The following is a 25,364-nucleotide window of genomic DNA, read 5'->3' as shown; positions in this document are numbered from 1 at the left end:
GCACACTTTTGCAATAGGTTACAACTGGAGGAAACTAATTAAAGGGTATATGGGATCTCTCTATTTTTCTTATAACTTCTACATCATAATGATATTTGTTATATTTTATTTTACATAGTTTCTCAAAATATAAAATTTAATTTAAAAATGATGTGAACAAAAAAAAATGATGTGAACAATGTAAGTACATGATAAAATAGGGGAAAACCTGTGATATCATCAAGTGAAAAAAAGCAGAATAAAAAACTATGATTAAAGAAGACAAAAAGTAAAGAAATAAGCATAAATCTTGAGAGATTAGGCAAAAAACAGGAAAAGAAAATAAATATAAAAAGTTGAAAATTAAGTAAATATATATGAAAAGTGAAAGTGAAACTCGCTCACTCGTGTCCAACTCTTTGTGACCCCATAGACTATACAGTCCATGGAATCCTACAGGCCAGAATACTGGAGGGGGTAGCCTTTCCCTTCTCCAGGCATCTTCCCAACCCAGGAATCAAACCCAGGTCTCCCACATTGCAGGCAAATTCTTTATCAGCTGAGCCACAAGGGAAGCGCCCCCTTCAAAAAAAAAATATATATATATACAAAATAAGGTAAAAGGGATAAATATATCCAAAACCAGGTTCTATAAAGCCACCAAAAATAGATAAAAGTGCTTACTAAACTAATATATAAAATATGAGACAGAATATAAAGTCAGACAAGACTAAGCCCAAGAAAGAAAAATATGACTACAATGAGGAGAAAGGCTTCTTTAATTATAGAACTATATGCTCAACTAAATTCATGGCAATATTTTTGAAAACTTAGAATAGATAACTCCTAGAAAAATACAAATGATCAAAATTTACCCAAAATGATTTGAATATATGATTTACCACATAAAACACTGGGAAGGTGATTAAGGGTCTACCCATTGAAAAAGGCACTGAGACTTCATATTTGGGTTTTACAGTTGAGTTTTATCTGATCTCAAAAAACAAACAAACAAACAAAAAAATACCACAAAATTTCTAAGGGTAGTTAAAGTATTCCAGGCCAGAGAAAAGAAGGGAAATTCTGCAGTTCATTTTACATAACCTACATAATTTTAATCCTTAAACCTGAAGAAAAGAATCCAATAAAAAAATGACTCCAATCTCACTTATGAATACTGAGGCCAGGCTCTAAATAAAAGATTGACAAATAGAATCCAACAATGTATCAAAATAGTAATATATTATTACATTATTTCAGTAACATAAGAGTTGTTCAAAACCAGACATCTAATGACATAATTCACTATATAAAAAACTTAAATTAAAAAAAAAAGATCAGAAATCATTGAAAAAGCATTTGATAAAATACAAAAACATTCCTTTTTAAAATATCACAAAGTAAAAAAAATAATCAAATAAAATATCACAAAGTAAATGTGGAAACTACTTAAAAATATCAACAGCAAATATGGAAAAACACAGAAAACATTTCTATTTAAAATTGGTTATAGACAAAGTGGCCCACCAGCATCATTTTTATTTAATGCTGTCTTTGAGTTTCTAGCGAAAAATAGAAGAAAATTAAATAATTAGAATAACCATTGGAAAGAAAAGATAAACTACTCATTCCAGTATTCTTGCCTGTAAAATTCTATGTATATAAAAAAAAAATCCTATGGACAGGGGAGCCTGGTGGGCTACAGTCCATGGAGTCACAGACATGACTGAGCACAAACAAACATACAAGGGCCCACCCTAAATCCAGGGTGATCTCATCTCAAAATCCACAATTACATGTGCAAAGATAGTTCTTCCAAATAAGGTCACCTTTGCAGGTTCTGGGGTTACAACTTGGGCATACCTTTGGGGGCCACTATTAAACCTGCTACAATCTGGTAAGAAAAAAAAAAGATAAAAATAAAATAAAAGTTACTGGAGCTAACAGACAATTTGGTAAAATAGCTAGATATGAAAAGTATTTTTAAAATTAATGAGCTTCTATTCTAGCAAGAGGCATTTAGGAATGGAAAGGAGGACAATATTGCATTCCTAATGAACAAAAAAGCTCTTAATTCTTTAGAATAAATGTATCAAGAAAGGTATAAAATAAGATCTGAACAGGAGGAAAGAAATAACCATTTCTTAGACAAAAAGAGCTATGTATTTAAAAAATGATTCTTACAAAATTGAAATATAAATTTAATGCAGTTCTAATTAGAATCACAATAGGATGGGGTTGGAGGACTGATTAAATGATATTAAAATATGTATAAAGAAAAAATGCCAAGATAAATATTTTTAAGCTAATTTAACCTAATCAATATGACTAAGGTAAATAAGACACACAGATAAAACAAAACAAGAGAATTCATAAATGGATCCTTGTATATAAAAAGTTTAATGACAAAGATAGTAGTTCAATTTACAAGGGAAAGTAGGAATTACTTAACATATTATGCTACTACCACTGGTTATCCATCTTTGAGAAAACAGTCTCAACAAAGACTGGGAACCCAGAAACTATAAAAAAATTATCATATTTGGATATGAAAAAAAGTATGTAGAAAAAATTATGTGGCAAAATATACCATCAGTAAAATCAACACATATAGATCTGGGAAATATGTCTATAATAAAGATGGTAGCCTGAGGGCCAATATCCAAAATATACAAAGAGGCCTTACAAGTTAAAAAAAATATAAACAACCCAGAGGAAATGGGTAGATAATATGAGCAGACAATTCAAACAGCAAATCCAACTGGACAAAAAATGAGAGAATACTGAAATGCATTATTAGCCAAGGAAATACATCCATTAAGCTGTCAAAATTATAAAAGAATCATAAAACCTTATGCTGATTAGGATGTGAAAAAAAGAATAATCTCATATATTACATACAAAGAGAAAAAGTGAATTATAACAGCCTGTTTTTATAACTTGATATGGTAACAAATATTTATTTGCAAATAAACATTTGTGTGTGTGTGTGTGTGTACATGTGTATAAATTGAAAGCACTAGTATATAAGGGCATAAGCACAATGATGTTTAAATTCAGCATGGACTGTAGTGGCCAAAATCTGGAAAGAATATATATGTTCATTAATAGGGAGATGGCTATATAAATTGTGCATCCACAAAATATTTTCTAGCCTTTTGAAAGACAAAGAGCTGTACCAAGAGGCTTTGATAGATTTTCATGGGATGTTGTTGAGTGAAAATAAGTAGGATGTATATATAGGATTCTATTTTTGTAAAACAATAAACAAAAACAACAAAACATTCCAAAACCCATTTGTGTGTGTGTGTGTGTGTGTGTGTGTGTGTGTGTGTACCTACAAGCATGAAGAAAAATATAGAAGGATACATACTGGTTTGGTAATATACAGGGACAATGTGGAAAGATAGGGCAAAGGCCATACCAAACAAGGAAAATGAGGGGCAGGAGAGGACTACTAAAAAAAAAATAAATCCAGCAATTTTATTTATGTATTTTATATGTACAAACACATATAAATTGAATTAAGTTTAGAAAAGATACAGTAAAAAACAAAACAAAAAACAAAATATGGTCTCTGCTTGTTTAAAAAAAAAGAGGGCAATAACCAAAATAATTTCTTAGTAGGATTAGTGATGGTGTTTATTTTCTTTTTGTGTGTTTTTGCATTTTCTATAATGAGAATTACAACTCCCATAATAATGAAATAAAAAGCAATAAATGTTACTTTTAAAACACTGCACTGAAAGACTGAGCCCATTTTGGGAAATCAAGGGAGGGAAACAGGGTTAAATACCCCTTCTCCTTAGGAGCTGTCTAAGTAAGAGACTTATGAAATCGGGACCCACTACCCCTCATTCAGCAGAAAGTTATTCACCTAAGGTAAGAGACTAAGTGGCTATTCCAAGGAGCTATTTGAAGCAACAAATGGGGTATATTTCCCCCTACCTCACACTTTAATGACTTAGTAAATCAGAAAGTCATTTACACCACTCTCAATTATCCAAAGATCTGCTGGGCTCTCTACTTTTTGCCCCCTCCCTCTGGTTTGGGGCTATTTCCCTGCTCAGAGACAGCTCCAAAACGGGGGTCGGAGAAGGGGGAAAGAGATGAAATTAATTGGGTCGATTTAGCTTCTCATTAGCAACTCTAATAAAAGGTTTGGTAAGCAAAATGGTCACAACTCCTGGTTCACATGAGGCTTCTGGGACTCTTGAGAATTTCATTTAAGTAAACTTGCCTTCAGACAAACACAATTTGCCTGCAATACACTTTAATAGATTTGGATGCTTGTTATTTTAAAGAAAGTCAGGACTTGTAATAAGGTGATATTTTTCTCTCCTCATTTTAATTTGCACTTTAACAACAACAAGAGCAACAAAAGATAAAAACACAAGAACACAGGCCTTCAAAGTATCCTCAGTGGAACAAGAGAATCACAGTACAAAGATGTGTGAGTAGAGGGGGGCTGCCTGGCCCCCAACAGGCTCTCAAAAGAAACTTTAGGAGGGTGGCAACCTTCCAAGGGAGCATGTCATAGCCATAAACCACCACCACAAGGAATCGCTAAAAGGGATCTGCCAGAGCTTACCAAAAGCACAAAGGCCAAATCTCCATATATAACATCTCCCTGTTTCATTGGACCCTTGAAGACATTTGTCTCTTGGGAAGCCCAGACACACAGCATCGCAAGTTCAATGTGCTCACAATGTGTTCACCATCCTTTTTTACCAAGCAGACAAAGCAGTTCAGCAACAGCAACAGAAACACAATTTGCCCTTACTTGAAGATGACGATGGCTCCTGGACATGGAGGGCAGGCCAGGAGAAAGATCTGCAATGGAAAAAAAATCAAGTATGGTTATCACGAGAAATGCTGGACACAGTGAGACAGTGTTACTTTAATAATACTAATTCTAATGCTACTAATAATAAAATAACCAAACTCTTACACAGAAAAAATATATATAATATAAAAAAACTTTAAAAGACAAGCAAGTGGTTTTCTAAACATGTTTGTGTTTGTACATGCATCTACGTGTGCCTGTCCTGGCTGTGTGTGCGATGGGGGAAGGTGGGGGGAAGGGGAAAGAGATGGATGGAGAGTGGAAGAAGTAACTGTTTGGAGGGTAGGAGATGGGGAGAGCTTTTCCTTAAGTCATTTCAGCCTCACTTCCTTTTACCCTCTAGAACACTCAATTTTTCAATACTTCAACTTCAGTATTATACAAGTAGCCAGGATAAGAAGTTTTTAACCCAGGACAAGTAAAAATGGATTATGAGCATAGGATAAGCACACAAATACCTTCTGATTTGCCTCCCATGGGGGAAGGTGGGTTAATCAATAATTAACTTTGCCAGATTTAGCAAATAAAAACACAGGATGCCAAGTTAAATTTGAATTTCAGATAAATAATGAATAATGTTTTAGTATCAGTATATCCTGGATAGTCTATGGAACATACATGTGCTAAAACATTATTCATTATCAAAATTCAAAGTTAACTGGACAGCTTGTATTTTTTATCTGGCAATCCTATTGATTTTGCCACCCCCAGGCTCTTAATTTCCCTTTGATTTTGAAGGGGAGCCGAATTTGCTACCCCAAAGTCTGTTTCTTTGGTACAAGGATTATTTTAGGCTGACTATTTTTAAGAAACAACAGACATAGGAAAAGCTCTGAAAACTGTGTAGAAGTTACCTTTCTGTACAATATATTTACATTTATATGGAAAATCTCCATTTGTTCAGGTGTCTCCCTCTAGGAAAAGGATAACTCTAAATCTTTATACTCTCTCAATAAGGGAGAAGGAAAGGACCTAAACCTGTGTAACAACCTTACCCTTGTTTACTGCACTCTTCCTGGTCACCTCCAGGAACTGGCCTTCTCCTCCACCCCTACCCCTCAACCAACACCCAACATGTTTATCTTTAGCTGGAGATGGTATTTAAGGTGGTAGCTTGGGCCATTTCAGGGAGTTGGTTTTCCTGGGTCTCCCCCATGTATACAGGAGGTATACATATTACTAAACTTCCATTGATTTTCTCCTGTTAATCTTTTATTGTGGAGGAGGGGGTGTGTCTCAGCCAGGATCCTAGAAGAGTAGAGGGAAAATTATTTTCCCTCCCCCACATTTGATTGGTTTGTTTCAAAGCCTGACTAGGTGGTTCCTCTTCTATTCTCCCTGCTCAAACCAAACAAAAAGAACCTGATCCTTCTAAGAGACCATCAGTTCCATGCTCCTTGGTTTGAACTAGGGTTATTACAGCCTTCAGAAACCCACAGCAGTGGCAGTTTGACTGAACCAAAGTCAAACCTTGTTTGCTCAAGGGGGGACAAAGAAAGCCCTGCAGAGCAGTTGTACATGAGGAATGCTGATTCCATAAGTCAGGGTTCCAGGAATCTGTGCATTTTAACAAAAGCCCTAGGAGATTCAACTATTCTAAGCAGCCAGGTGTGCTCAAGGTTTGATCAAAGACATTCAGGACAAAAGACTGACCAAAGAATGAAACTCATGTTTCTGGAGTTACTTCACCTACGGTGACTTAATGGTGCAGATTTACAAAATCATTGCTATGTGCTCCTCTCCTGTGGTGAAAATTTATGAATAGACATTATCGGCTGGCTTGGCTTTGTCCCAGGTATCTTCTTTATATTCTGTTCTTCAGTTCTCTCAGAATCTACATTTAAAAGGAAAGGGTACTCTAAGGAAAATCACTCTAAGTAGAGATACCTGAATCCCTGCAGCGACTAAGAGAAAGAATGGGGAAGAAAGGGTCCTGAAAGGAACACAGCCGGGAGTCCATCACACACAATACCTCATCAGAGAACCCACCAAGAAAAAATCCGTTGAGAATGTTACTTTCCCCTGTGGATCAATTTGATTAAAAGTGCAAAGCCAATGACAATTACAGGTCCACAATCCTTTATCTGCAATCGCCAAATCCAAAAAGCTCAAAGAAATAGAACGTCGGGTTTGGTTTAAAAAAAAAAAAACTAATTTGGTAGCAGACATGACTTGAACTGAGCTGAGGCTCTTTATAGACTGTCTTTATTCCATTTATGGTGAGTATTCACACTTATTCCACAAGAAGAATGTACTTTGATTACGGGGTGCTGTCCCAGATCCCACTGGCAGTGTCTGTAAAACACTCCACACGCTCAGTATTGCCTTTCTAAAATCCAAAAAACTCAAGACTTCCGAAATACATCTGACCTTCATGGTTTGGGATAAGGACTGTCAACTTGGAATTTCAATCAACCAAACATGAACTTAACCCCACTTCCCCACCCTACCCGTCAGAACAGTACAGGAGATAAAGAAACCAAGCTGGTTATTCTTTACCACTGACCCGGAAGCAAAGTTACTCACCTTAGGCAAGGGACCAAGTTGGAGGCTGTACATAGTTACCCAGCATCAGGCCATCAAAGGCTACACTCAGAAGCTACAGTATATAGAAAGCAGACAGGGGCCCCCAAGCACCTTGGAAAGTATACTTCTGGAGTCACCTAAAAGTCATGTTAGCAATCTTCCTGAGCTTCTGCAATACCCTAGATACTTGCAACACACTAAAACAGAGAAGTAAAAATGCAACACGCCCACCCCACCCCCCACCCCGCCCCCCGCGCTCTGACTTTTCTATACACACAGCCAAGAGGAGATAAGCAGATTCTTGGGGAATCCCTGTAACTGCCCCATTTGGCTGGGTCTGATCCCAGATGTCCCAATGTACGGAAGCCCAGAAACCTCCTGAAGAAAGCAAGCCTCCAGTCCCAACTTAATCATGGATCTGATTTCTTTCGAGGCAGCCCATCTAGTCTTGACTCTTAAGTGACTTTTCCAACAGTTACTTGCCTGTGGTCATGTTATTTCCAACCAACATACTGGCTTTCCTCATCTTGCCTATCTATCCCCAACACCAGGATAGAGGGTATCTTTTCCAAGCAACTTTTAAAATCAGATATATGGAGAACATCAAAAAAGCAGGTCTGAAAAAGGACCCCGACCCCATCCTATTTCTTTTCCGGTAAACTCATGGTCTCCTCTGGCAACTTCCTAGATTTATGACACTAAGATTCTCTGCTTTGTCATGCTGGAGCCACATCCATAATCACCATCAACCAAAGGATCAGAGTGAAGATAAGATGTTAATTCAGAGGCCCAAAGGCCCCCAGCCTTGGCCCAAATATCCCTGCTCTCTTCTTTGGCTGGCTGCCAATGGCCTCCAAATTTTGTTGGCATGTGTTTTAGCCTAGCAGATGGAAAGCTAAACTATCCCTTCAGCTGCAAATATAGGGGGAAGAGAGGACACTTGGAAGTGCAAACAAGGAGGGCAGGAAGATGAGAAGGCATCTGAGTACATCCCAGCACCGACGTGGCACTTTGTCTTCTTGCCGCCATCTGCTCCAATAGGCATCTGAAGAAAAGAGCAAGGAGCATAACAGAGAAATGCTACTATGCTCTTCCATTGATCCACTGTCTGGGAGGCAAGCAGGGCTTTATTATGAAATCCCATTTTACAGACGGAGAAACCCAGCGGAAGGTTCTGACAAGGTTTCTGGCAAGAACCCAGGTCCCGTAATAAACTCTCAACACTTTTCACCTCACACCTGACATGGTCCTAGCCTCATGGGGGCTTCTCTTCTTTAGACTCTCGCCCTGTCCCTCAACTCCCACAGCACACATGGAGTCACCCCAGGGTCCTCACATCTGTACCACAACACAGCTCCTCCAATCTCCTCCTTACAAGCCGAGACATCTCAAAATACAGACCTGCCTGGGCAGCAAATTAAATTTACACAGATGGGTTTCAGGGTTTCAGAGTCCAACATTCCATAAAGACAGGCTCACATTACATCCAACCAGCTTCATTTTCTGATCTACTGGGTGCTGGCAATTCTTGAATCCTTACAGAACTGAAGTCTTTTGGGGCTGGTTTTCCCTGGAAAAACCTGCAGGTTCCATTCAAAAACCGCACTCTCTCAGCTTCTTCAGGAGAGAGTGACTGTTATCTTGCCCAGAAACTCAAAAATTCAGTTTTTTCCTAAGCACATAATCTAGGTGCCAGCAGCTATACCAGTTGATCCTCTACCTCTGAGACACTCTGGTTCCAGGTTCCCACCTTCTCCACCCAAGCTCTCAGCATCATTTGTCCCACTTCCTCATTCTTGTTTCTGTTCATGTTTCATGGTCATATTAGCCCCAAGTTCACTGGCATCAATACCCTGTTCCCTGTCGAATTCTGCTCAACCCCAACATCAGATTCATTAACCCTTCATGGTCATAACACTGAAAGAAGATAATTTTTGTTCATAGGAAGAAGTGTTAGTACTATGAGAAATGTAGGCGGGAAGGATGGCCAGTCACCAAGACCATCCTAACTGAGGGGCTAGCCAGGTTAAGCAGTGAAAGGATGGGGAAACTAAATCAAAGGGAAAGAGAAGGAGAGAGGGACAGGAGAGTGGCCATTTGGCTTGCAACACAATCTTCCGAGGCCCAGCTCCAGTTCTCTTGGCTCCACCGCCTAGGAGGGTACCCATCTACTTGGGGGTTCTTAAAGGAATGCCTATAAACAGAACCCACCATAGCAAAGATCCATTCCTTGGGCTACCCAAAGTCTGTCTTGGGTTTTATTCACTAATGTTAATACTCTTGGGGCCTCATCTTCTCTCTCCTTGGACTGATGAAATGATTTTCACTGGTTTCTTGCCTAAAATGCATCTCTGATCTTTCCTTTAGAATCCTTTAATGGCTGGCCAGTAACTACTGGAAAAGCTCAAGCTCCTTAGCAAGGCAGGCAAGGCTTTCTCTACTCACCCTGCTGATCTCTTCAGCCTGCTGGCTTCGGGCACTGTCCCAAACTTTATCTTGAGCATATTCCATGTCATAAACAGGCTTCTATAATTTCATTTTCTAATAGCTTCATTTTATTCAACTATATGGATATGCAACAATTTACTCAACCCATCTCTTCCTGTCACACATGTAAGTTATATCTAAATTTTCAGGTCCTTCACTACTTAGTCTACATTTTGTAGTAGTAGTCTACATTTAGTTGGCAACCCACTCCAGTATTCTTGCCTGGAAAATCCCATGGACAGAGGAGCCTGGTGGGCTACAGCCCATGAGGTCACAAAAGAGTCACACATGACTTAGTGACTAAACAACATTTAGTAGCAGTCTACATTTAGTATTTGGTGTCTCATTAGAATGAGAATTTCTAGGTCTTCAAAGGGAATATGGATTTTAAGGCTTTTTAACCTATAATTCTAAACTGCCTTCCAGAAAATGTCTTTGAATTTGTACTCCTGCCAGCAACATATGAGAAATGTGTTTCTGCTACAGCCCGACCAAGAGGTCATTATCAGTTTTAAAAGGCAAAACACTAAAAGGGAGCAGAATTTGCCACCGTCAAATATGTCTCTTTGTCATAAAGACTATTTATGTTTAAAAAAAAAAAAAAAAAGCAGCAGATACAGGAGAAGCCCTGAAAATCAAGTAGAAGAGATTCTTTCCGTAAGAGACATTTGCATTTATAAAGAAAATCTTCATTTGTAAGGGTGTCTCCACTCCGTACAAGGAAGACAAGAATGACTGAATTTCTAGAAACTCTTATGAATAGAAAAGGCAGCAACTTAAATCTGCATACAATCTTACCCTTGTCTACTGTGCCTCTCCTGGTCACCTCCAGGAACAGGTTCCCTCCACCCTTTTGTCTTTAGCTGGAGAGGGTATTTAAGGTGGTGGTTTGGGCCCTCTTCAGAGAGTTACTCAGTTTTCCTGGGTCTCTCCCACGCTCACAGGAGGTACGCAAGTTATTAAAAGTCTGTTTGTTTTCCTCTTGTTATTCTGTCTTTTATTACAGGGGGATCTCAAGCCACGAATTTAGAAGGGTAGAGTGAAAATTAACTTTACTCCCCTACAACACACAAACACACACTTCACTGCTTTAATGTGCATGCCTCAGATTACCAGAAATATTAAACTACTTTTTAACATGATTTTGGCCAGCTGTATTTCTTCTTTTGTGGCCTTGACTATTTTTCAACTGGTATGTTCTTTTTCTTATTGGGTTATAAGAAGCTATTTATGTTTTAATGCCATTTAATACAGACTACTTGACATTTATTGCAAATATTTTTCCCATGTTGCCATTGTTGTAGCTCTGGTTATGGCAGTTTTGTATGCAAGTTTTTGTATCTTTATGTAATTAGATATACTTTTTTATTTCCTTCATGGTTTCTGTCTCTGATGTCATACTCTGAAAGTTATTTACAATCCTGGGATTAAAAAAAGAGTCACCAATTGTTTTCATAATATTTTAAAATTTTAAATCTCCAAATCAAAAATTGCATTATTGTTAATCCTACTCACTCTTCCAGAATGGCCTTCTCATCTTTCCTCTTTTGGCTATCTCTTATTTACCCTTCAAATAACAAAAGAAAGCATCATTTCCCCTGTGTGCATGCTTAGTCACTCAGTCAGGTCCAACTCTTTGTGACCTCATGAACTAAAGCCCGCCAGGCTCCTCTGTCCATGGACTTTTCCAGGCAAGAATACTGGAGTGGGTAGCCATTTCTTCCTCCAGGGGATCTTCTTGACCCAGGGATCAAACCCATGTCTCCTATGTCTCCTGCACTGGCAGGTGGATTCTTTACCACAGAGCCACGTGGGAAGCCCATGATTCCTTCTATCCTCCCATTAATTCTTTCTGCTTATTTCTTTCTGAGAAATTATCTTTTTTATCAGTATAAGAAACTGACAAAGAACCTTCTCTCAAGAATGTAGACAAAAATGAAATTAGAGCACCTACTGACAAACTCTTGGGCTTCAAAATCAACATATAATGGATTTAAAACATAGCAGATGCACTTTAAAGCTAGAATGTTCCTAGACTTGAAAGACCAGATTGTAACCTGTTTGGATTATCCCCAAAGAAAGAATGGAGTTGACCAAACACTGAGGTACAGAATAAAGAAAATCACAAAGGCATAGATATTTGGCAGTTTCCACATCCAAGTACTAGCCAGGGACCAGGGAATCTTATCTTGCAAATCTCAAGTTTTCTGGTCCCAGTGCCAAATCCACTCCTATTAAAAGAATGGAAGTGGGCTAGGGAGCATTGCTAAGTGGTGAATATTATGGGCTTTAGAGTTAAGATAGATTTCGGCCACTCACCAGCACTGTAACCCTGGACGAGAGACTGGAGGAATTTTTATCTCTAAAATAGGGATAAAAATAGCATCTATGTCTCATGAGGTTTTGGAGAGGATCAAATGAGATAAAGCAAGCAAAACACTTGGCACAATGTCTAGCACATAGCTAGCCCTCAATACATAGTAGCTATAATTATTCTGATCGCAAAAGAAAGTCCATCCCTACTGTGAGCTACATCAGCAAGAGCTTCTATTAAACTTCCAATTCATCTAACTTCACTTGTTCTATTCACTTGTTCTTCACTTGCTTGTAGTATAAAATGCTAATATGTTATTTGGCTTCCTTGTCCAGCTGCCTACAAGGAGAGAATATGGAAACATTCAAGGTACAGTTTCCTCATCTGTCAAATAGGGATTACATCAGTACTATCTCATAAGGTGGATATGGGGACTAAATGTTTGAAGCACTTAGTTCAGTGCCTGGCACGTTGTAAACAATAAAATAAATATGAGCTACTGATAGCATCATCCTTCTTGGTTGCCCTTTCTGTTGTCCACTCACTACAAATTCCATCCAGGCCCACAGCAAGTTCTAGTTCCCACACAAAGCCTTCTCCAATAACTCCAGGTAACACCTCTTTTTTGTCCAATGGCCTCTACAACTCATTAGGTACTTAGATTTTATTTAATTTGGGCTATTAAATGGTTTCCCTATGGTTGCACAAAATGCTATAATAGACTGAGAGCTAGGACTGGGTTATCAATTGTTCCTTACTGACAAATTTTAAATTGGCATAGGTGAGTCACTGAACAAAGCCCAAAGTTGTTTGTTGGGTAAGCAGGGCTCTCAACAATGTGGCCCTCAGCTGCCTTGCCAGTTTTATTTCCCACTATGACTCAGGTTTTCACCCTGAACCTCAGTTTCTACATTCTAAAATACAAAAGAATAACAGTGCTTGCCTCCAACATCTTAAACTCAACTATTGTTTGAGCAGATAATAAATGCTTTCTAGATATTTCCATCTGGATGGCACACAGGTATCTCATGCCTAAATCTGAACTTGCTATCTTCTTCTCCTAACCTCTTCCCTTGCTAACTGCTCCCTCAAAAAGTGGAAGAACAAGGACAGGTGTTCCAATAGTAGAATTCCAACTGATATGATAAAGGCAGAAGGCATGAGGGAAACAAAATTAACATCAGGTAAGCAGTACAGCAGTAAGTATAGGCAAGAACCATTGGTAGATGCTGATGAGTAATGCAAGATTATCATTTTTGCATGGAAAGTACTTATTACAAAGGGAAAATAGTAACTTTTTGGTGGAAAAAATGACAAGAAGAGATCAAAATTAATTAACATCACCAATAATAACACATATCATCATGTCCCCCGGATATGATGTACCAAGAAGGGGATGACATCACTTCTGTGGTATTTTTGCCCAATGACTTAAATCTAATCCACAACAACAAAATCAGGTAAGTCCAAATGAAGAACACTTTAACAAAGTAACTGACCAGTACTCTTCAATATTGACAAGGTAATAAAAGATGGAGACTGAGGAATTGCCATGGATGGAGGAGATTAAGATGACCTAACAACCAAATGCATTGTGGGATCCTGGATTCCATCCTGGAACAGACAAAAGATGTTTGTGGGAAAAACTGGTGAAATAGGAATAAAGACTATAGCTTAGTTCAAGTATCAGTGCTAATTTCTCAGTTTTAAAGATTTTACCACGGTTATACAAGATATTAATTAACAGTAATATCTGAAGCTGATGGAAGGGGATACAGAAATTCTCTGCAGTATCTTTACAACTCTTTTGTAAACAGAAAATAATTTTAAAATATAAAGTTTTACTCACTACTACCTATAAAATAAACAAGGTTCTACTGTATAACACAGGGAACTATATTCAATATCTTGTAATAACCTATAAGGGCTTCCCTGGTGGCTCAGTGGTAAAGAATCCGCCTTCCAAGCAGGAGATGAAGGTTTGATCCCTGGGTCGGGAAGATACCCTGGAAAAGGAAATGGCAACCCTCTCCAGTATTCTTGCCTGGAGAATCCCATGGACAGAGGAGCCTGGCAGGCTAAAGTACATGGGGTTCCAAAGAATTGGACATAACTTAACAACTAAACAACAAAAATAACCTATAATGGAAAATAACCTAACTCTCTATATATATATGTATATATGTATATATATATATGTATGTATATATATATGCATATATGTATATGTATATATATGTATATATATATGTATACATATATATGTATATATGTATATATATGTATATACTTACATAACTGAATCACTGTGCTGTACAGTAGAAACTAACACAACATTGTAAATCAACTACACTTCAATAAAAATTTTAATAAAAATAAAATACAAAGAGGTTTTTTTTTTTAAGTACTATTATCCAATCAATTAGCCTGTCTTCAAACCCCAGAGCTATCTTTGATGCTGCCCCTTTTTCTCAGGCCCCATATGTAGTCACTCCCCAAGTCCTGTCATCTTGACACTTTAACCTTTTCAATATATCTCAAATCCATCCTTGTTATCATTCCCTAGTTCAGTCCCTATTCATTTTCTTCAACTACTGCAACAGTTTTCCTATCTGATCTCAAGGCCTCCAGTGTCTCCTTCTTCACCCCAGTTCATACAGTATTGCCAGGTTCCTCTTCTTAAACACAACCCTGGGACCTCCCTGGTGGTCTAGTGCTTAAGAATCCACCTGTTAGGGACACGGGTTTGATCCCTGGTCCAGGAATTAAGATCCCACATGCCATGGGGCAATCAAGCCCATGTGCTACCTAGGCCCACGTGACACAACTACTGAGCCTGAGCACCCTAGAGCCTGTGTTCCACAACAAGAGAACCTCCTGCAACAAAAAAAAGCCACTTCAATGAGAAATCCGTGCACCACAACTAGAATTAGCCCCTTCTTGCCGCAGCTAGAGAAAGGAAGAGCCTGTGTGCTGCAGTAAATACTTAGTGCAGCCAAAAATAAACTAAAAAAAAAACAGAGCACTGATCATGTTATAGACCTCACAAATTTCAGATGATACATTCAACACAATTTCTAGCAAAATCTCAACTGACATCCTTATACAATCTGAGAAGCTAACACTAAAGTTCACAGGGAATTGCAAGGTATCCCAAATGGCTAGAGCAATCTTGAAAAGAAGAATAAGTAGGAAGACCCACACTACCTGATTTCAAAACTTACTACAAAGCAACAGTAATAAAGACACAGTGATGCTGGCATAAGGACAGATGTACAGGCTAATGGAAAGAATTCAAACAAATCCCAAAATAAACCCTCCCAACTGATTTTCAACAAGGGGACCAAGACTATTCAATGAGAAAAGTGTCTTCAACAAATGGTCCTGGGACAACTGGATTTCCACATGTGTAAGAATGACCTTTGGACCGCTACCTCACAATCATCTACAGAATCAACACACAATCAATCAAAGACTAAACAAAAAAGCAAAAACTATAGAACTCTTAAAATGGTACACCTTCATGATCCCAATTTGGCAATGGATTCTTAGATGTGACACCAAAAGCAAGAGCCACAAAATATAGGTAAACTGGACTTAATGAAAATTAAAATATTTTGTGCTTCAAAGCATACTATCAAGAAAGCAAAAAGACAACTCAAAGAATGGGAGAAAATTTTTGCAAATCTTGTCTCTCACAAGGCTCTATTATGCAGAATACATAAGTAGCTCTCAAAACTCAAATAATAAAAAGACAAACTATCAAGTTCAAAAGTGAGCTAAGGATTTGAATAGACATTTCTTCCAAAGAAGACACAGGAATGGCCAATATGCACATGAAAAGGTACCGAGTATCATTAGTCATTAGGGAAATGGAAATCAAATCTACAGTGAGAGACCACTTCACACACATGAGAAAGGCTAAAATAAAAAAGACAATCACCAAGCATTCATGATGATGCAGAGCAATTGGGAACCTCATACACTGCAAGTTAGGACTGAACATGGTGCCCCAATATGGGAAAACAGTTTGGCAGTTCCTCAAAAAGTTAAACACAGAGTTATCACAGGACCCAGTAACTCTACTTCTATATATATATCCAAGAGAAATGTTCACAGAAAAATGTATACATGGGGACTTCCCTGGTGGTCCAGTGGCTAAGACTCTGCACTCCCAATGCAGGGGGCCTGGGTTCAATTTCTGGTCAGAGAACTAAGATCCCACATGCCGCAACAAAGACCTGGTGTAGCCAAATAAATTGGGAAAAAAAACTTATACATAGATACATGGATGTTCATAGCAGCATTACTCATAACAGCCAGAAGGTGGAAACTACCCAAATACTCATCAATGGATGAACGAACAGATAAACAAAATGCAGTATACCTATACAGTGGAATATTGTTTGGCCATAGAAAGGAATGAAGTTCTTACACATGCTATGACATGGATGAACCTTAAAAACATTATACTAAGAGACAGAAGCCAGTCAAAGTAGACTATATATTATATGACTCCATCTCTGAAATGTCCAGAATAGGCAAGTATATAGAAGCAGAAGGCAGAGCAGTCATTGCTTAGGCATGGGGGAAGAACAGGTAGGGGAGTGATGGCTAAATGGTATGGAGCTTCTTTCTGAGTTGATGAAAATGTTCTAAATTGACTGTGGAAATGGCTACACATACCTGTGAATATACTAAAAATCACTGATTGAACACTTTAAGTGGATGAACTATATGGTAATGAAGTATATCTCGATAAACAATTAAAAAAAAAAAACGAACCTCAGATGGCTCCTTATTCCTTGTTGAATAAAGTCCAAACCCCTTAATTAGGCATTCCAGTCCCTCCCCTTCCCCATCCTCATTTGACTTCCCCCACCCACCAACCAGCTTTATTGTTCACTATCCTTTTTCACGAGCCTTTCTATCAAACCAAACTGAATTTTTACCACTATCCATATACCCCATGCAGTTTGTCTTTCCCCTTGCTGATCCTTTTCCCTGGAACTCTCTCCTCACAATTCATATTTATTAATACATTATTTATATTGTTTTATACAAGACCCTGTTCAAATGCTCCCTTCTATGCAAATCTTTCCCCATCCTTCTACCCATATATAGTAGGCCTTCAAAACTTTCTTTACTGTAAGAATGGAGGTAAGTTGTCCTTCCACATGATGGTTCCCACTGCCAGATGATAATCCTCTCGAAGCCACAAGTGCACTTCTCTCTTCCTTTCCTAGTTAAAGCAGCAGTTCCCAGCTTCAAGACCCCTTTACTAAGTTCCTGAGAATGGTTCCAAACTGCTAGTCTCTGCTTCTCCCAAAAACCTTCTGGAGATGAAGAAAGCGGACGTTACATTACGCCAGGGCCACCGAGTAGAGTTGTGTAGGTTGTGCACTGCACAACCCTAGTGGCGCCATTCAATTATAGTCTATGTGAATGGCACCCTCTCCTAGGGTTGTGCAGTGCATAGCCATTTGTGGCAGCCCTGCTTGGAAACATCCAGAATTTGGAAGCAAAGTCAAAAAGAGCACTCAATGAGAAGAAATCACTCTAACTATATTGATGGCAAGAAGTGGGTATTTTCCAAATCTTATGAAGAAGATGAAAAAGGAACTCAGGAGAATAACATGGTGTTAGCACACATGGTGTTTGTATGGAATTACAAAACAGAAACATCCAAGAGAAAAACCATCATTCATGTTTTTTCCAGCAGTGGAAAGAGAAAAGGACCCATGTTCTTGTCAATACAAAGGTGTGTTGTACCTACATGGTCTCTCTCATAAGACCCTTCAATTCTGTTAGGTTCTGATTTTAGGTTATTAAATAAGCCCCTGTTTAATTTGGCTTCAGGAACCTTGCTCTCAGGAAAGGTATGACCAGGCTGATAGACACAAGTGTTACGTGTCTATACAGATCTCTCTCCCATCATCAATCCATTCATCTACCTTGTGGTTAATCAAGCAGTCTTTTGTAAAGTTGGGGAGTGTGAAACCAACATGCCTAGGCAAGCTGATAAAAATTAGGCTTTAAACCTACCAATCACACTGCAGACTTAGGACCCAGGTCAACTGTGCCACAATGGCACAGACATCTTCTAAACCCCAGCCAGAGCAGCTGGCAACAAGTCCCCCTCTGACTACCACATCTCAATAGCAAGCAGTAATAAAGTATGCCTACAGGGAGGCAAAAATGGCTGGAAAGATGGACTGTGAAGACAAGTGAGCTAGTAGCGGAGTCCAAGTATGCCAGACATTGGGTTTGTTCCTTCTTTTTGTCCCCACTCCAGTTTAGTTCAGCCTCCCACTTTCGTATTTGCTCTTCCTGGCATATTTCATTCCACTTCCTCTATCTCCTCCAGAGAGATCCTGAATAACATCCACCCCAACTGATCATTCCTTTTCTGAACGCCATTTGCACATACTGGTACTATACACTTATCACTCCTTTCCATTGTAATTAGTAATAGTAGTAGTAATGATGATGATGACAATGACAATGACAATGATAATAATAATGATAATAATAATAATGGCAGCAGCTAGTCTTTACTGAGTGCTTCACTAGATGCCTAACACTATATTCGTGTGTGTAGTAGTAGTAATGATGATGATGACAATGACAATGACAATGATAATAATAATGACAATAATAATAATGGCAGCAGCTAGTCTTTACTGAGTGCTTCACTAGATGCCTAACACTATATTCGTGTGTGTGTGTGTGAGCGCGCCCAGGCTCATTCACCCAAGTCATATACAATTCTTGCAACCCCATGGACTGCAGCCCACCAGGCTCCTCAGTCCATGGGATTTTTCAGGCAAGAATACTGGAGTGGGTTACCATCTCCTCCTCCAGGGGAACCTCCAAACCCAGGGATTGAACTCACATCTCCTGCATTGACAGGTGGATTCTTTAGCACTAATACACCTGGGAAGCCCCATATTCATGTATTCCTCATAGCAATCCTGTGAGGTAAGTGCAGTTCCCCACCCCACCCCACCCCACCTCTGTTTAAACATGAGGAAACTGAGCTAAGGAAAGGTTAAGTACTTGCCTAAGGTCACACAACTAAATAAGGAAAAGTCAGGCCTTGAATCAGAACTGTCTGGTTCCAAAGATTTTGTTTGTAGCCAATCTTACCTTTTGTCTCCCGCTTTGTCTTTTGAGGATCTTCATCTGCCACCATTCCCCATAGTGCCTAACACCACGTCAGACACAGAAATGCTCCCCCAGGATACGTATGCAAGGGTGACTCTGTTCCCTGGCCAGAGCCCAGCCCAAGACACAAGCTGGAAGAGCAGGGAAGAAGGGCAGTGAGCACAGAGAGACATGACCCATTGGGGGAGCCATGGGAGTCCTCTTCCTCTGACTCATTTAGGGCAGGATAACGCTGCTACCTTGACCTCAATCCCAGAAACATTTAGAATAGGATGGATAACCTGGTTGTCTTAAAACTCATCCAGACAACTCGGAAGGAACAGAGCCTAGGCCAACCTGTGAAAGGGCTGGGTGGTATCCAGTTCCCTGAAGGAAGGGAACCAATTGTATCAGGGTCACAGCCACTGAGAAGCTATGTGACTATGGTCATGGATTTTGGCAGCAGCAAAGGGGGGGATGGACAGAAGTATTTTTAAAGAAGAGAGCTTTACACGAACTAACTCCCTCCCTCCCCCCCCCCCCCACACTCCTCATTAAACCTGTATTCTCATCTTTAAAAATGGAAATGAGAATACATACCACTTGAAGTGCTGCTAAGGTATAAAATGAGATTGTAATAAAAGGACCCACCACCTAAAGTCTGCATCAGTTTGTCCATGCTGGGGTTTGGAGCACACACAGTGATACAAAGCATAGTTCCTGTCTGCAAGCAGTTCAGAATGTCTGACAAAGAGTCTGACCTAGCGTGCCGCCAGCACTCTGTCAACCAAGTATAAATACAAAGCTGGCTGGTAGATTACCCCAACTCTCAGCAGGACATTTTGTCAGATGAAAATTTTGGCAGGAAAGAAGAAAACTGCTGGCAAGAATAAAGGTTGCAGTTTACATCTTTGCCTCCAATCTATCATCCACACCTCCATATTAGAAAACTGGGGAAGGGGACTCTACCAACCACTGTTTTGGAAGTGACACATGCAAAACGTTCTTTTCCTTCACATCTGTCACCATTTCTCATTTGATAGTGCATGCGTGCGTGCTAAGTCACCTCAGTCATGTCCTACTCTTTGCGACCCCATGGGTAGCCTGCCAGGCTCCTCTGTCCATGGAATTCTCCAAGCAAGAATACTGGAGTGGGTTGCCATTCTGTGTTAAATGCCAATCTTCCCTGCTAGACTGTAAGGTCCTGGAGGGCAGTGGCTGTGTGTCGGTCCTTGTTATAGATCCAGAAACTGACATAATGCCTGGAACATTCAAGATGCTCATCAGATACTTGTTGAATGAATAAATGAAACAAACAGATGTCTCTGGTAGGTGGATAGACCTGATTACCTAATCAAAAAAATCACTTTAAAATATTCAAGCCTCGTTTATGCATAAATGCCTCTCAAGATTTCCAAGAAACTGGTAATATTGGTTTGTTTCTGGGGAGAAAAAGTAACAGATTAGGGGTGAGGGGTTGGAGGAAATTATACATGCCCTTCTATTCCTTTCAAATTACTTGAGTTTTTTAATAACAACCAATCAAACATAAAATCTGAAGGAAACACACGCTGATGATGAGAGAGACAACTAGGGGACTTTTACTTGCTATGTGTCATATTCTTGCAATGTTTCAGGTTTGGATCATAGGCGTGGCATTGCCTTTATGTTGTTGCTGTTGTTTACTTGCTAAGTCATGTCTGAGTGTTTGCAACCCCATAGACTGTAGCCTGCCAGGCTCCTCTGTCCATGGGATTCTCCAGGGAAAAATACTGGAGGGAGGAAAGTGAAATTGCTGTGCCTCCCCATACGTAAGCTCCTTCTTCAAGCAACTGGAAAGATTTATTTTAATCCTTGAGACTGCCTCAAGCCACTGTTATGGCCCAGACATGAAGCCAGCTGGATAATTGGATATTTTTTTTTTGAAGCAAAGGTGCCACTCTTTTGTATGTGACAGTAATGACATGGCAGTTAGTTAGGTTCTTTAGCTCCTCAAGCTTTACGGGTCGCTCTCCTAAGCAGAAAAAACTGAGGTCAGAAAAGTTGATCATATTCTCCTCACTTGTCTAAGACAGCCCAAAACCCAACTATTTGGCTTTGCTGTTAAAACTCTATGGTTCTAATGATACAAACAAACTTATTTATAAAATATAAACAGATACACAGACAGAAAACAAATTTATGGATACCAAGGGGGAATGCAGAGACATTAGAAAGCAGAGACATTACTTTGCCAACAAAGGTCCATCTAGTCAAAGCTATAGTTTTTCCAATAGTCATATACGGATATGGAGTTGGACTATAAAGAAAGCTGAGCACCAAAGAATCGATGCTTTTCAACTGTGGTGTTGGAGAAGAATCTTGAGAGTCCCTTGGACAGCAAGGAGATCCAATCAGTCCATCCTAAAGGAAATCAGTCCTGAATATTCATTGGCAGGACTGATGCTGAAGCTGAAACTCCAATAGTTTGGCCACCTGATGTGAAGAACTGACTCATTTGAAAGGACCCTGATGCTGGGAAAGATTGAAAGCGGGAGGAGAAGGGGATGACAGAGGATGAGATGGTTGGATAGCATCACCGACTCAGTGGACTTGAGTTGTAAACTCTGGGAGTTGATGATGGGCAGGGAGCCCTGGCGTGCTGCAGTCCACGGGGTCGCAAAGAGTCGGATGTTACTGAGCGACTGAACTGAACTAAACTGAAGGGGGAATGGGTGATGGAGGAATAAATTAGGAATCTGAGATTAAAATACACACACTACTATATACAAAATAGATAATCAACAAGGATTTACTGTATAGCACAAGGAATTAAATTCAATATCTTGTAATAACCTATAATGGAGAGTGAAGTCAAAGTTGCTCAGTCGTGTCCGACTCTTTGCAACCTCATGGACTGTAGCTCACCAGGCCCCTCTGTTCATGGAATTCTCCAGGCAAGAATACTGTAGTGGATTGCCATTCCCTTCTCCAGGGGATCTTCCCAAGCCAGGGATCGGGCCCAGGTCTCCTGCATTGCAGGAGGATTCTTTACGGTCTGAGACACCAGGGAAGCCCAAGAATACTGGAGTGGGTAGCCTTTCCCTTCTCCAGGAGATCTTCCCAACCCAGAAATCAAACCAGGGTCTCCTGCATTGCAGGTGATTCTTTACCAGCTGAGCTACCACAAGGATCTGAAAAATACATAAATCTGTATAACTGAATCACTTTACTGTACACCTGAAACACTGGAAATCAACAATACTTCAATTTAAGAAAGAAAAAAACAAAACCTCAATGGTTCTAAATGCTGAATGTACATTAGGATCTCCTAGCCAGTTAACTGAAAATAAAATCCCAATTCCTGAGGCCTAGTCCCCTAAATCTTGACTCAACTGGTTGAGCCTGGGGCCTAAGCAGCATTTCAGAGCACTCCAGGTGATTTCAAAGTATAACCAGGTTCGCAAACCCCAGTTCTACCCACTGCTGAATACCTTAGTATCTTTCAAGAGCCCTCAGTCACTATTTTTAAAAGTCTTCTTTAAGTAGTATATTCCCCTTAAAAAAAAAAAAAAGGCAGGCCAAAGAAGTCTGTAACCAAGACAACAAGCTGGGAACACAAAGAGATAGGTCTTCTGTGATTTGCAACCAAAGGAAGCAGAAGAGGAAAAGTAGACACTGAAGAATTGACAGGAAACTAGAGAACAAAAGGCATGGTGTCTGAGCTGGTGCCCAACCAGGCAGCACATCAAACTTCTGCTGCATCTTCCAAGCTGGGTACCTTGACACACAAGCTCTCAAGATGGAAAGCAGCCCTGGATTAGCAAATGAAACCCTTAAGAACACGCTTTCTTCTTAATTGAACTTCTGACCCCCAAATGGGAATGTCTGCTTTGGCGAAGGTTGCAAACCAATTTTTTTCCTCTTGCTTCCTACCTGCACCTGACCCTGTATTGTGAATCAGTGTGACAATGAAACACGAAATCCGCATGGGCTTGGAGTCTGAAAAAAAATGTTCTTTCTCCGTATGTGCTCTGACCATGTAGCTCGGGTTTTGTTCCCAACTAGGGGAGCACTGAGATGGATGAAAGGGCTGGGGATGCTGCAAATTGAAAGCCAAGGAGTTGGCCTTTTGTCCCCTTTTTGCAGTCAGGGGCTATTCTGGAAAGCAGAAATCAAAAAGAAAATACAGCCTGCGATGAGCTGAAATTGGACAAAAATGTGATGAGGCATAAATGCAAAAAAAAAAAAAAGGAAGAAAGAAAAGGGGGAAAAAAAAAGGAAAAGGGAGTCTTTCTTTACCAGAAGAGGTTCTTTTCTGAAAACTGCCTCAAATTACAAGACTTTCCCCATTTGGTTCACTCTAGGAAGCTTTGCATTGTTACCTAAAACCAAAATGCTTTTTATCACGTTACAAGGAGAAACTGAGGCAGATGCAAACAGCCCAGAATTTGGTGGTGCATGGCTTCAAGAATGGCCCTTCTAGGCTCATTCTATTTCCCTCAGTCCAGACAGTCAGACAGACAGATGAGAGTTTATTCAGTGACATTAAAGAGGAGATGTGGAAACAAAACTATGATGGAGCAAAATACTGATGATTTGAAGGTCTACAAAACTATATGCTACAGTTTCTTAAAGTGGTGTAGGGAATGACATTCATTATGTTATTGGCCTGCCAGTCTCTGAGGACTTTGCGTGGCCTGGGGGAAGACTTAACCTCTCACAAGTCTGAGGTTCGTTTTAGGGCTTATGATATTTCTAATTAGCCACCTGTTAGCGGTCTTCTTCACCAGGGAGAAATACTCAGCCTGATGGGAGACTGCTGGAGTGTGTCCTACAGGAAGGTAGGTGGGAAATGAGCTATGCTGCCCTCTCCAACCAGCCACATACCTTCCACAAGAATCCAACCTTGGATCACAGGCTTAAGAGCCCTGCTTTCCCTTCCTCTCCAGGGACCAGCAGATGGGAAAACAAAATTCTTTTGAACTTTACTTACGTGAAGTTTACTTAGTGTGACCCATTAGGCTGTTTCCTTTCATTCAGTCCTATGGCAAATTCTATTCTGAGCAGAAGAAACACACAAGTATCATAACCAGAAGTACAAAGAGCATTAAGGTCGCTATGCAATTCTTAACAGATGACACAGGGCCCCAAACCAAATGGCTGAAAGGCTCCTTTTAGCTCTATAGGAGCTCCTTAAAAGTAATAATAGTAATAACAGCAACAACCACCACCTCATTTATCAAACCACATGCTTACCAATTAAATGCTCAATGGTATAAAGAATCCTAAATGGTATTATCATCACACCAGCAGAGTGATTTCAGCAAATCACATAATCAAGAAATACCCACTGAGCATTCAGTCATGTTCTACACTCTGTACAGATGTGCAATCCTAGCATAATAAAGAGCCATCTGTTAAGTCTCAATTGCATAAGCAGTGCCTTGGGTAAGTTGGACTCCCTGCCCTCTCCCCAGGCCTCACATTAATGAACCAAACTGAAATTAGAGAATATACTTTTTGCATTCCTTCACCCTTCTGCTTCCCTCAGTCTATCACCAGTAGTGACCCTGGTCAAGTGATTTGAGACTGCCTAGAATATCCACAGAAGGGTAAGTTGTTTCAAAGCATGCAGACTCTATTTATAGAATGGATACCTCTGCAAGAAGATATAATGGCCTGGGAGTCAAAGGCCTTAGATTCTATTCCCAGAACAGCTGCTAACTAAAGGACAGACTCAGGGAAAAGACTGGCCCTTTCTCAATCTCAAAGCCCACAGCGGCACTGGACCAGATCTGTGCTTCTCAGAACCACGTATTTGTCCACGGGTATGTCTCAGCAGGAAAAGAGAGGTGAGGCAAGTGATTTATGATGAATAATAGAGTACTGAAGTTGGCAAATTATTTACACATCTATTCATTTGTATCTTATCCCTCCTCTAGCTCACTTGCAAAATGCTTTTTGCCATGTTATAAGGAGGAACTGAAGCTGATGTAGACGCTTGCATATGCTTTTCTTGGGTTGGAGGGCAGAGGTGAGCTACAGATACAGCAGTTGCGAATTCTACACAACCCAAATGTTATC

General features: G+C 39.7%; 1 protein-coding gene across 14 annotated transcripts in view; it reads right to left on the bottom strand.

Moving 5' to 3' along the window:
- TMEM164 (transmembrane protein 164) overlaps nt 1-25,364 on the bottom strand; it is a 172,652-nt gene that overhangs the window by 100,965 nt on the left and 46,323 nt on the right. For 9 of the 14 annotated variants that reach the window (XM_043897755.1, XM_043897743.1, XM_043897750.1 and 6 more), the window contains one exon: nt 4,763-4,812. Coding sequence is in view for 9 of the 14 variants with exons in the window: in XM_043897743.1 (XP_043753678.1) it covers nt 4,763-4,812 (50 nt within the window). In the remaining 5 variants the exon portion in view is untranslated. Of the gene's footprint in view, nt 1-4,756; nt 4,813-7,385; nt 8,397-19,301; nt 19,451-25,364 lie in introns of those variants that run through there. The other 5 variants (XM_043897745.1, XM_043897752.1, XM_043897746.1 and 2 more) reach the window with 5 other exon arrangements.

The sequence above is a fragment of the Cervus elaphus genome, chromosome X (genome assembly GCF_910594005.1).
Source record: "Cervus elaphus chromosome X, mCerEla1.1, whole genome shotgun sequence".
In the NCBI taxonomy this organism is placed as follows: Eukaryota; Metazoa; Chordata; class Mammalia; order Artiodactyla; family Cervidae; genus Cervus; species Cervus elaphus.
The sequence above is the reverse complement of the archived record's forward strand: the minus strand, read 5'-3'. Positions and strand labels throughout refer to the sequence as shown.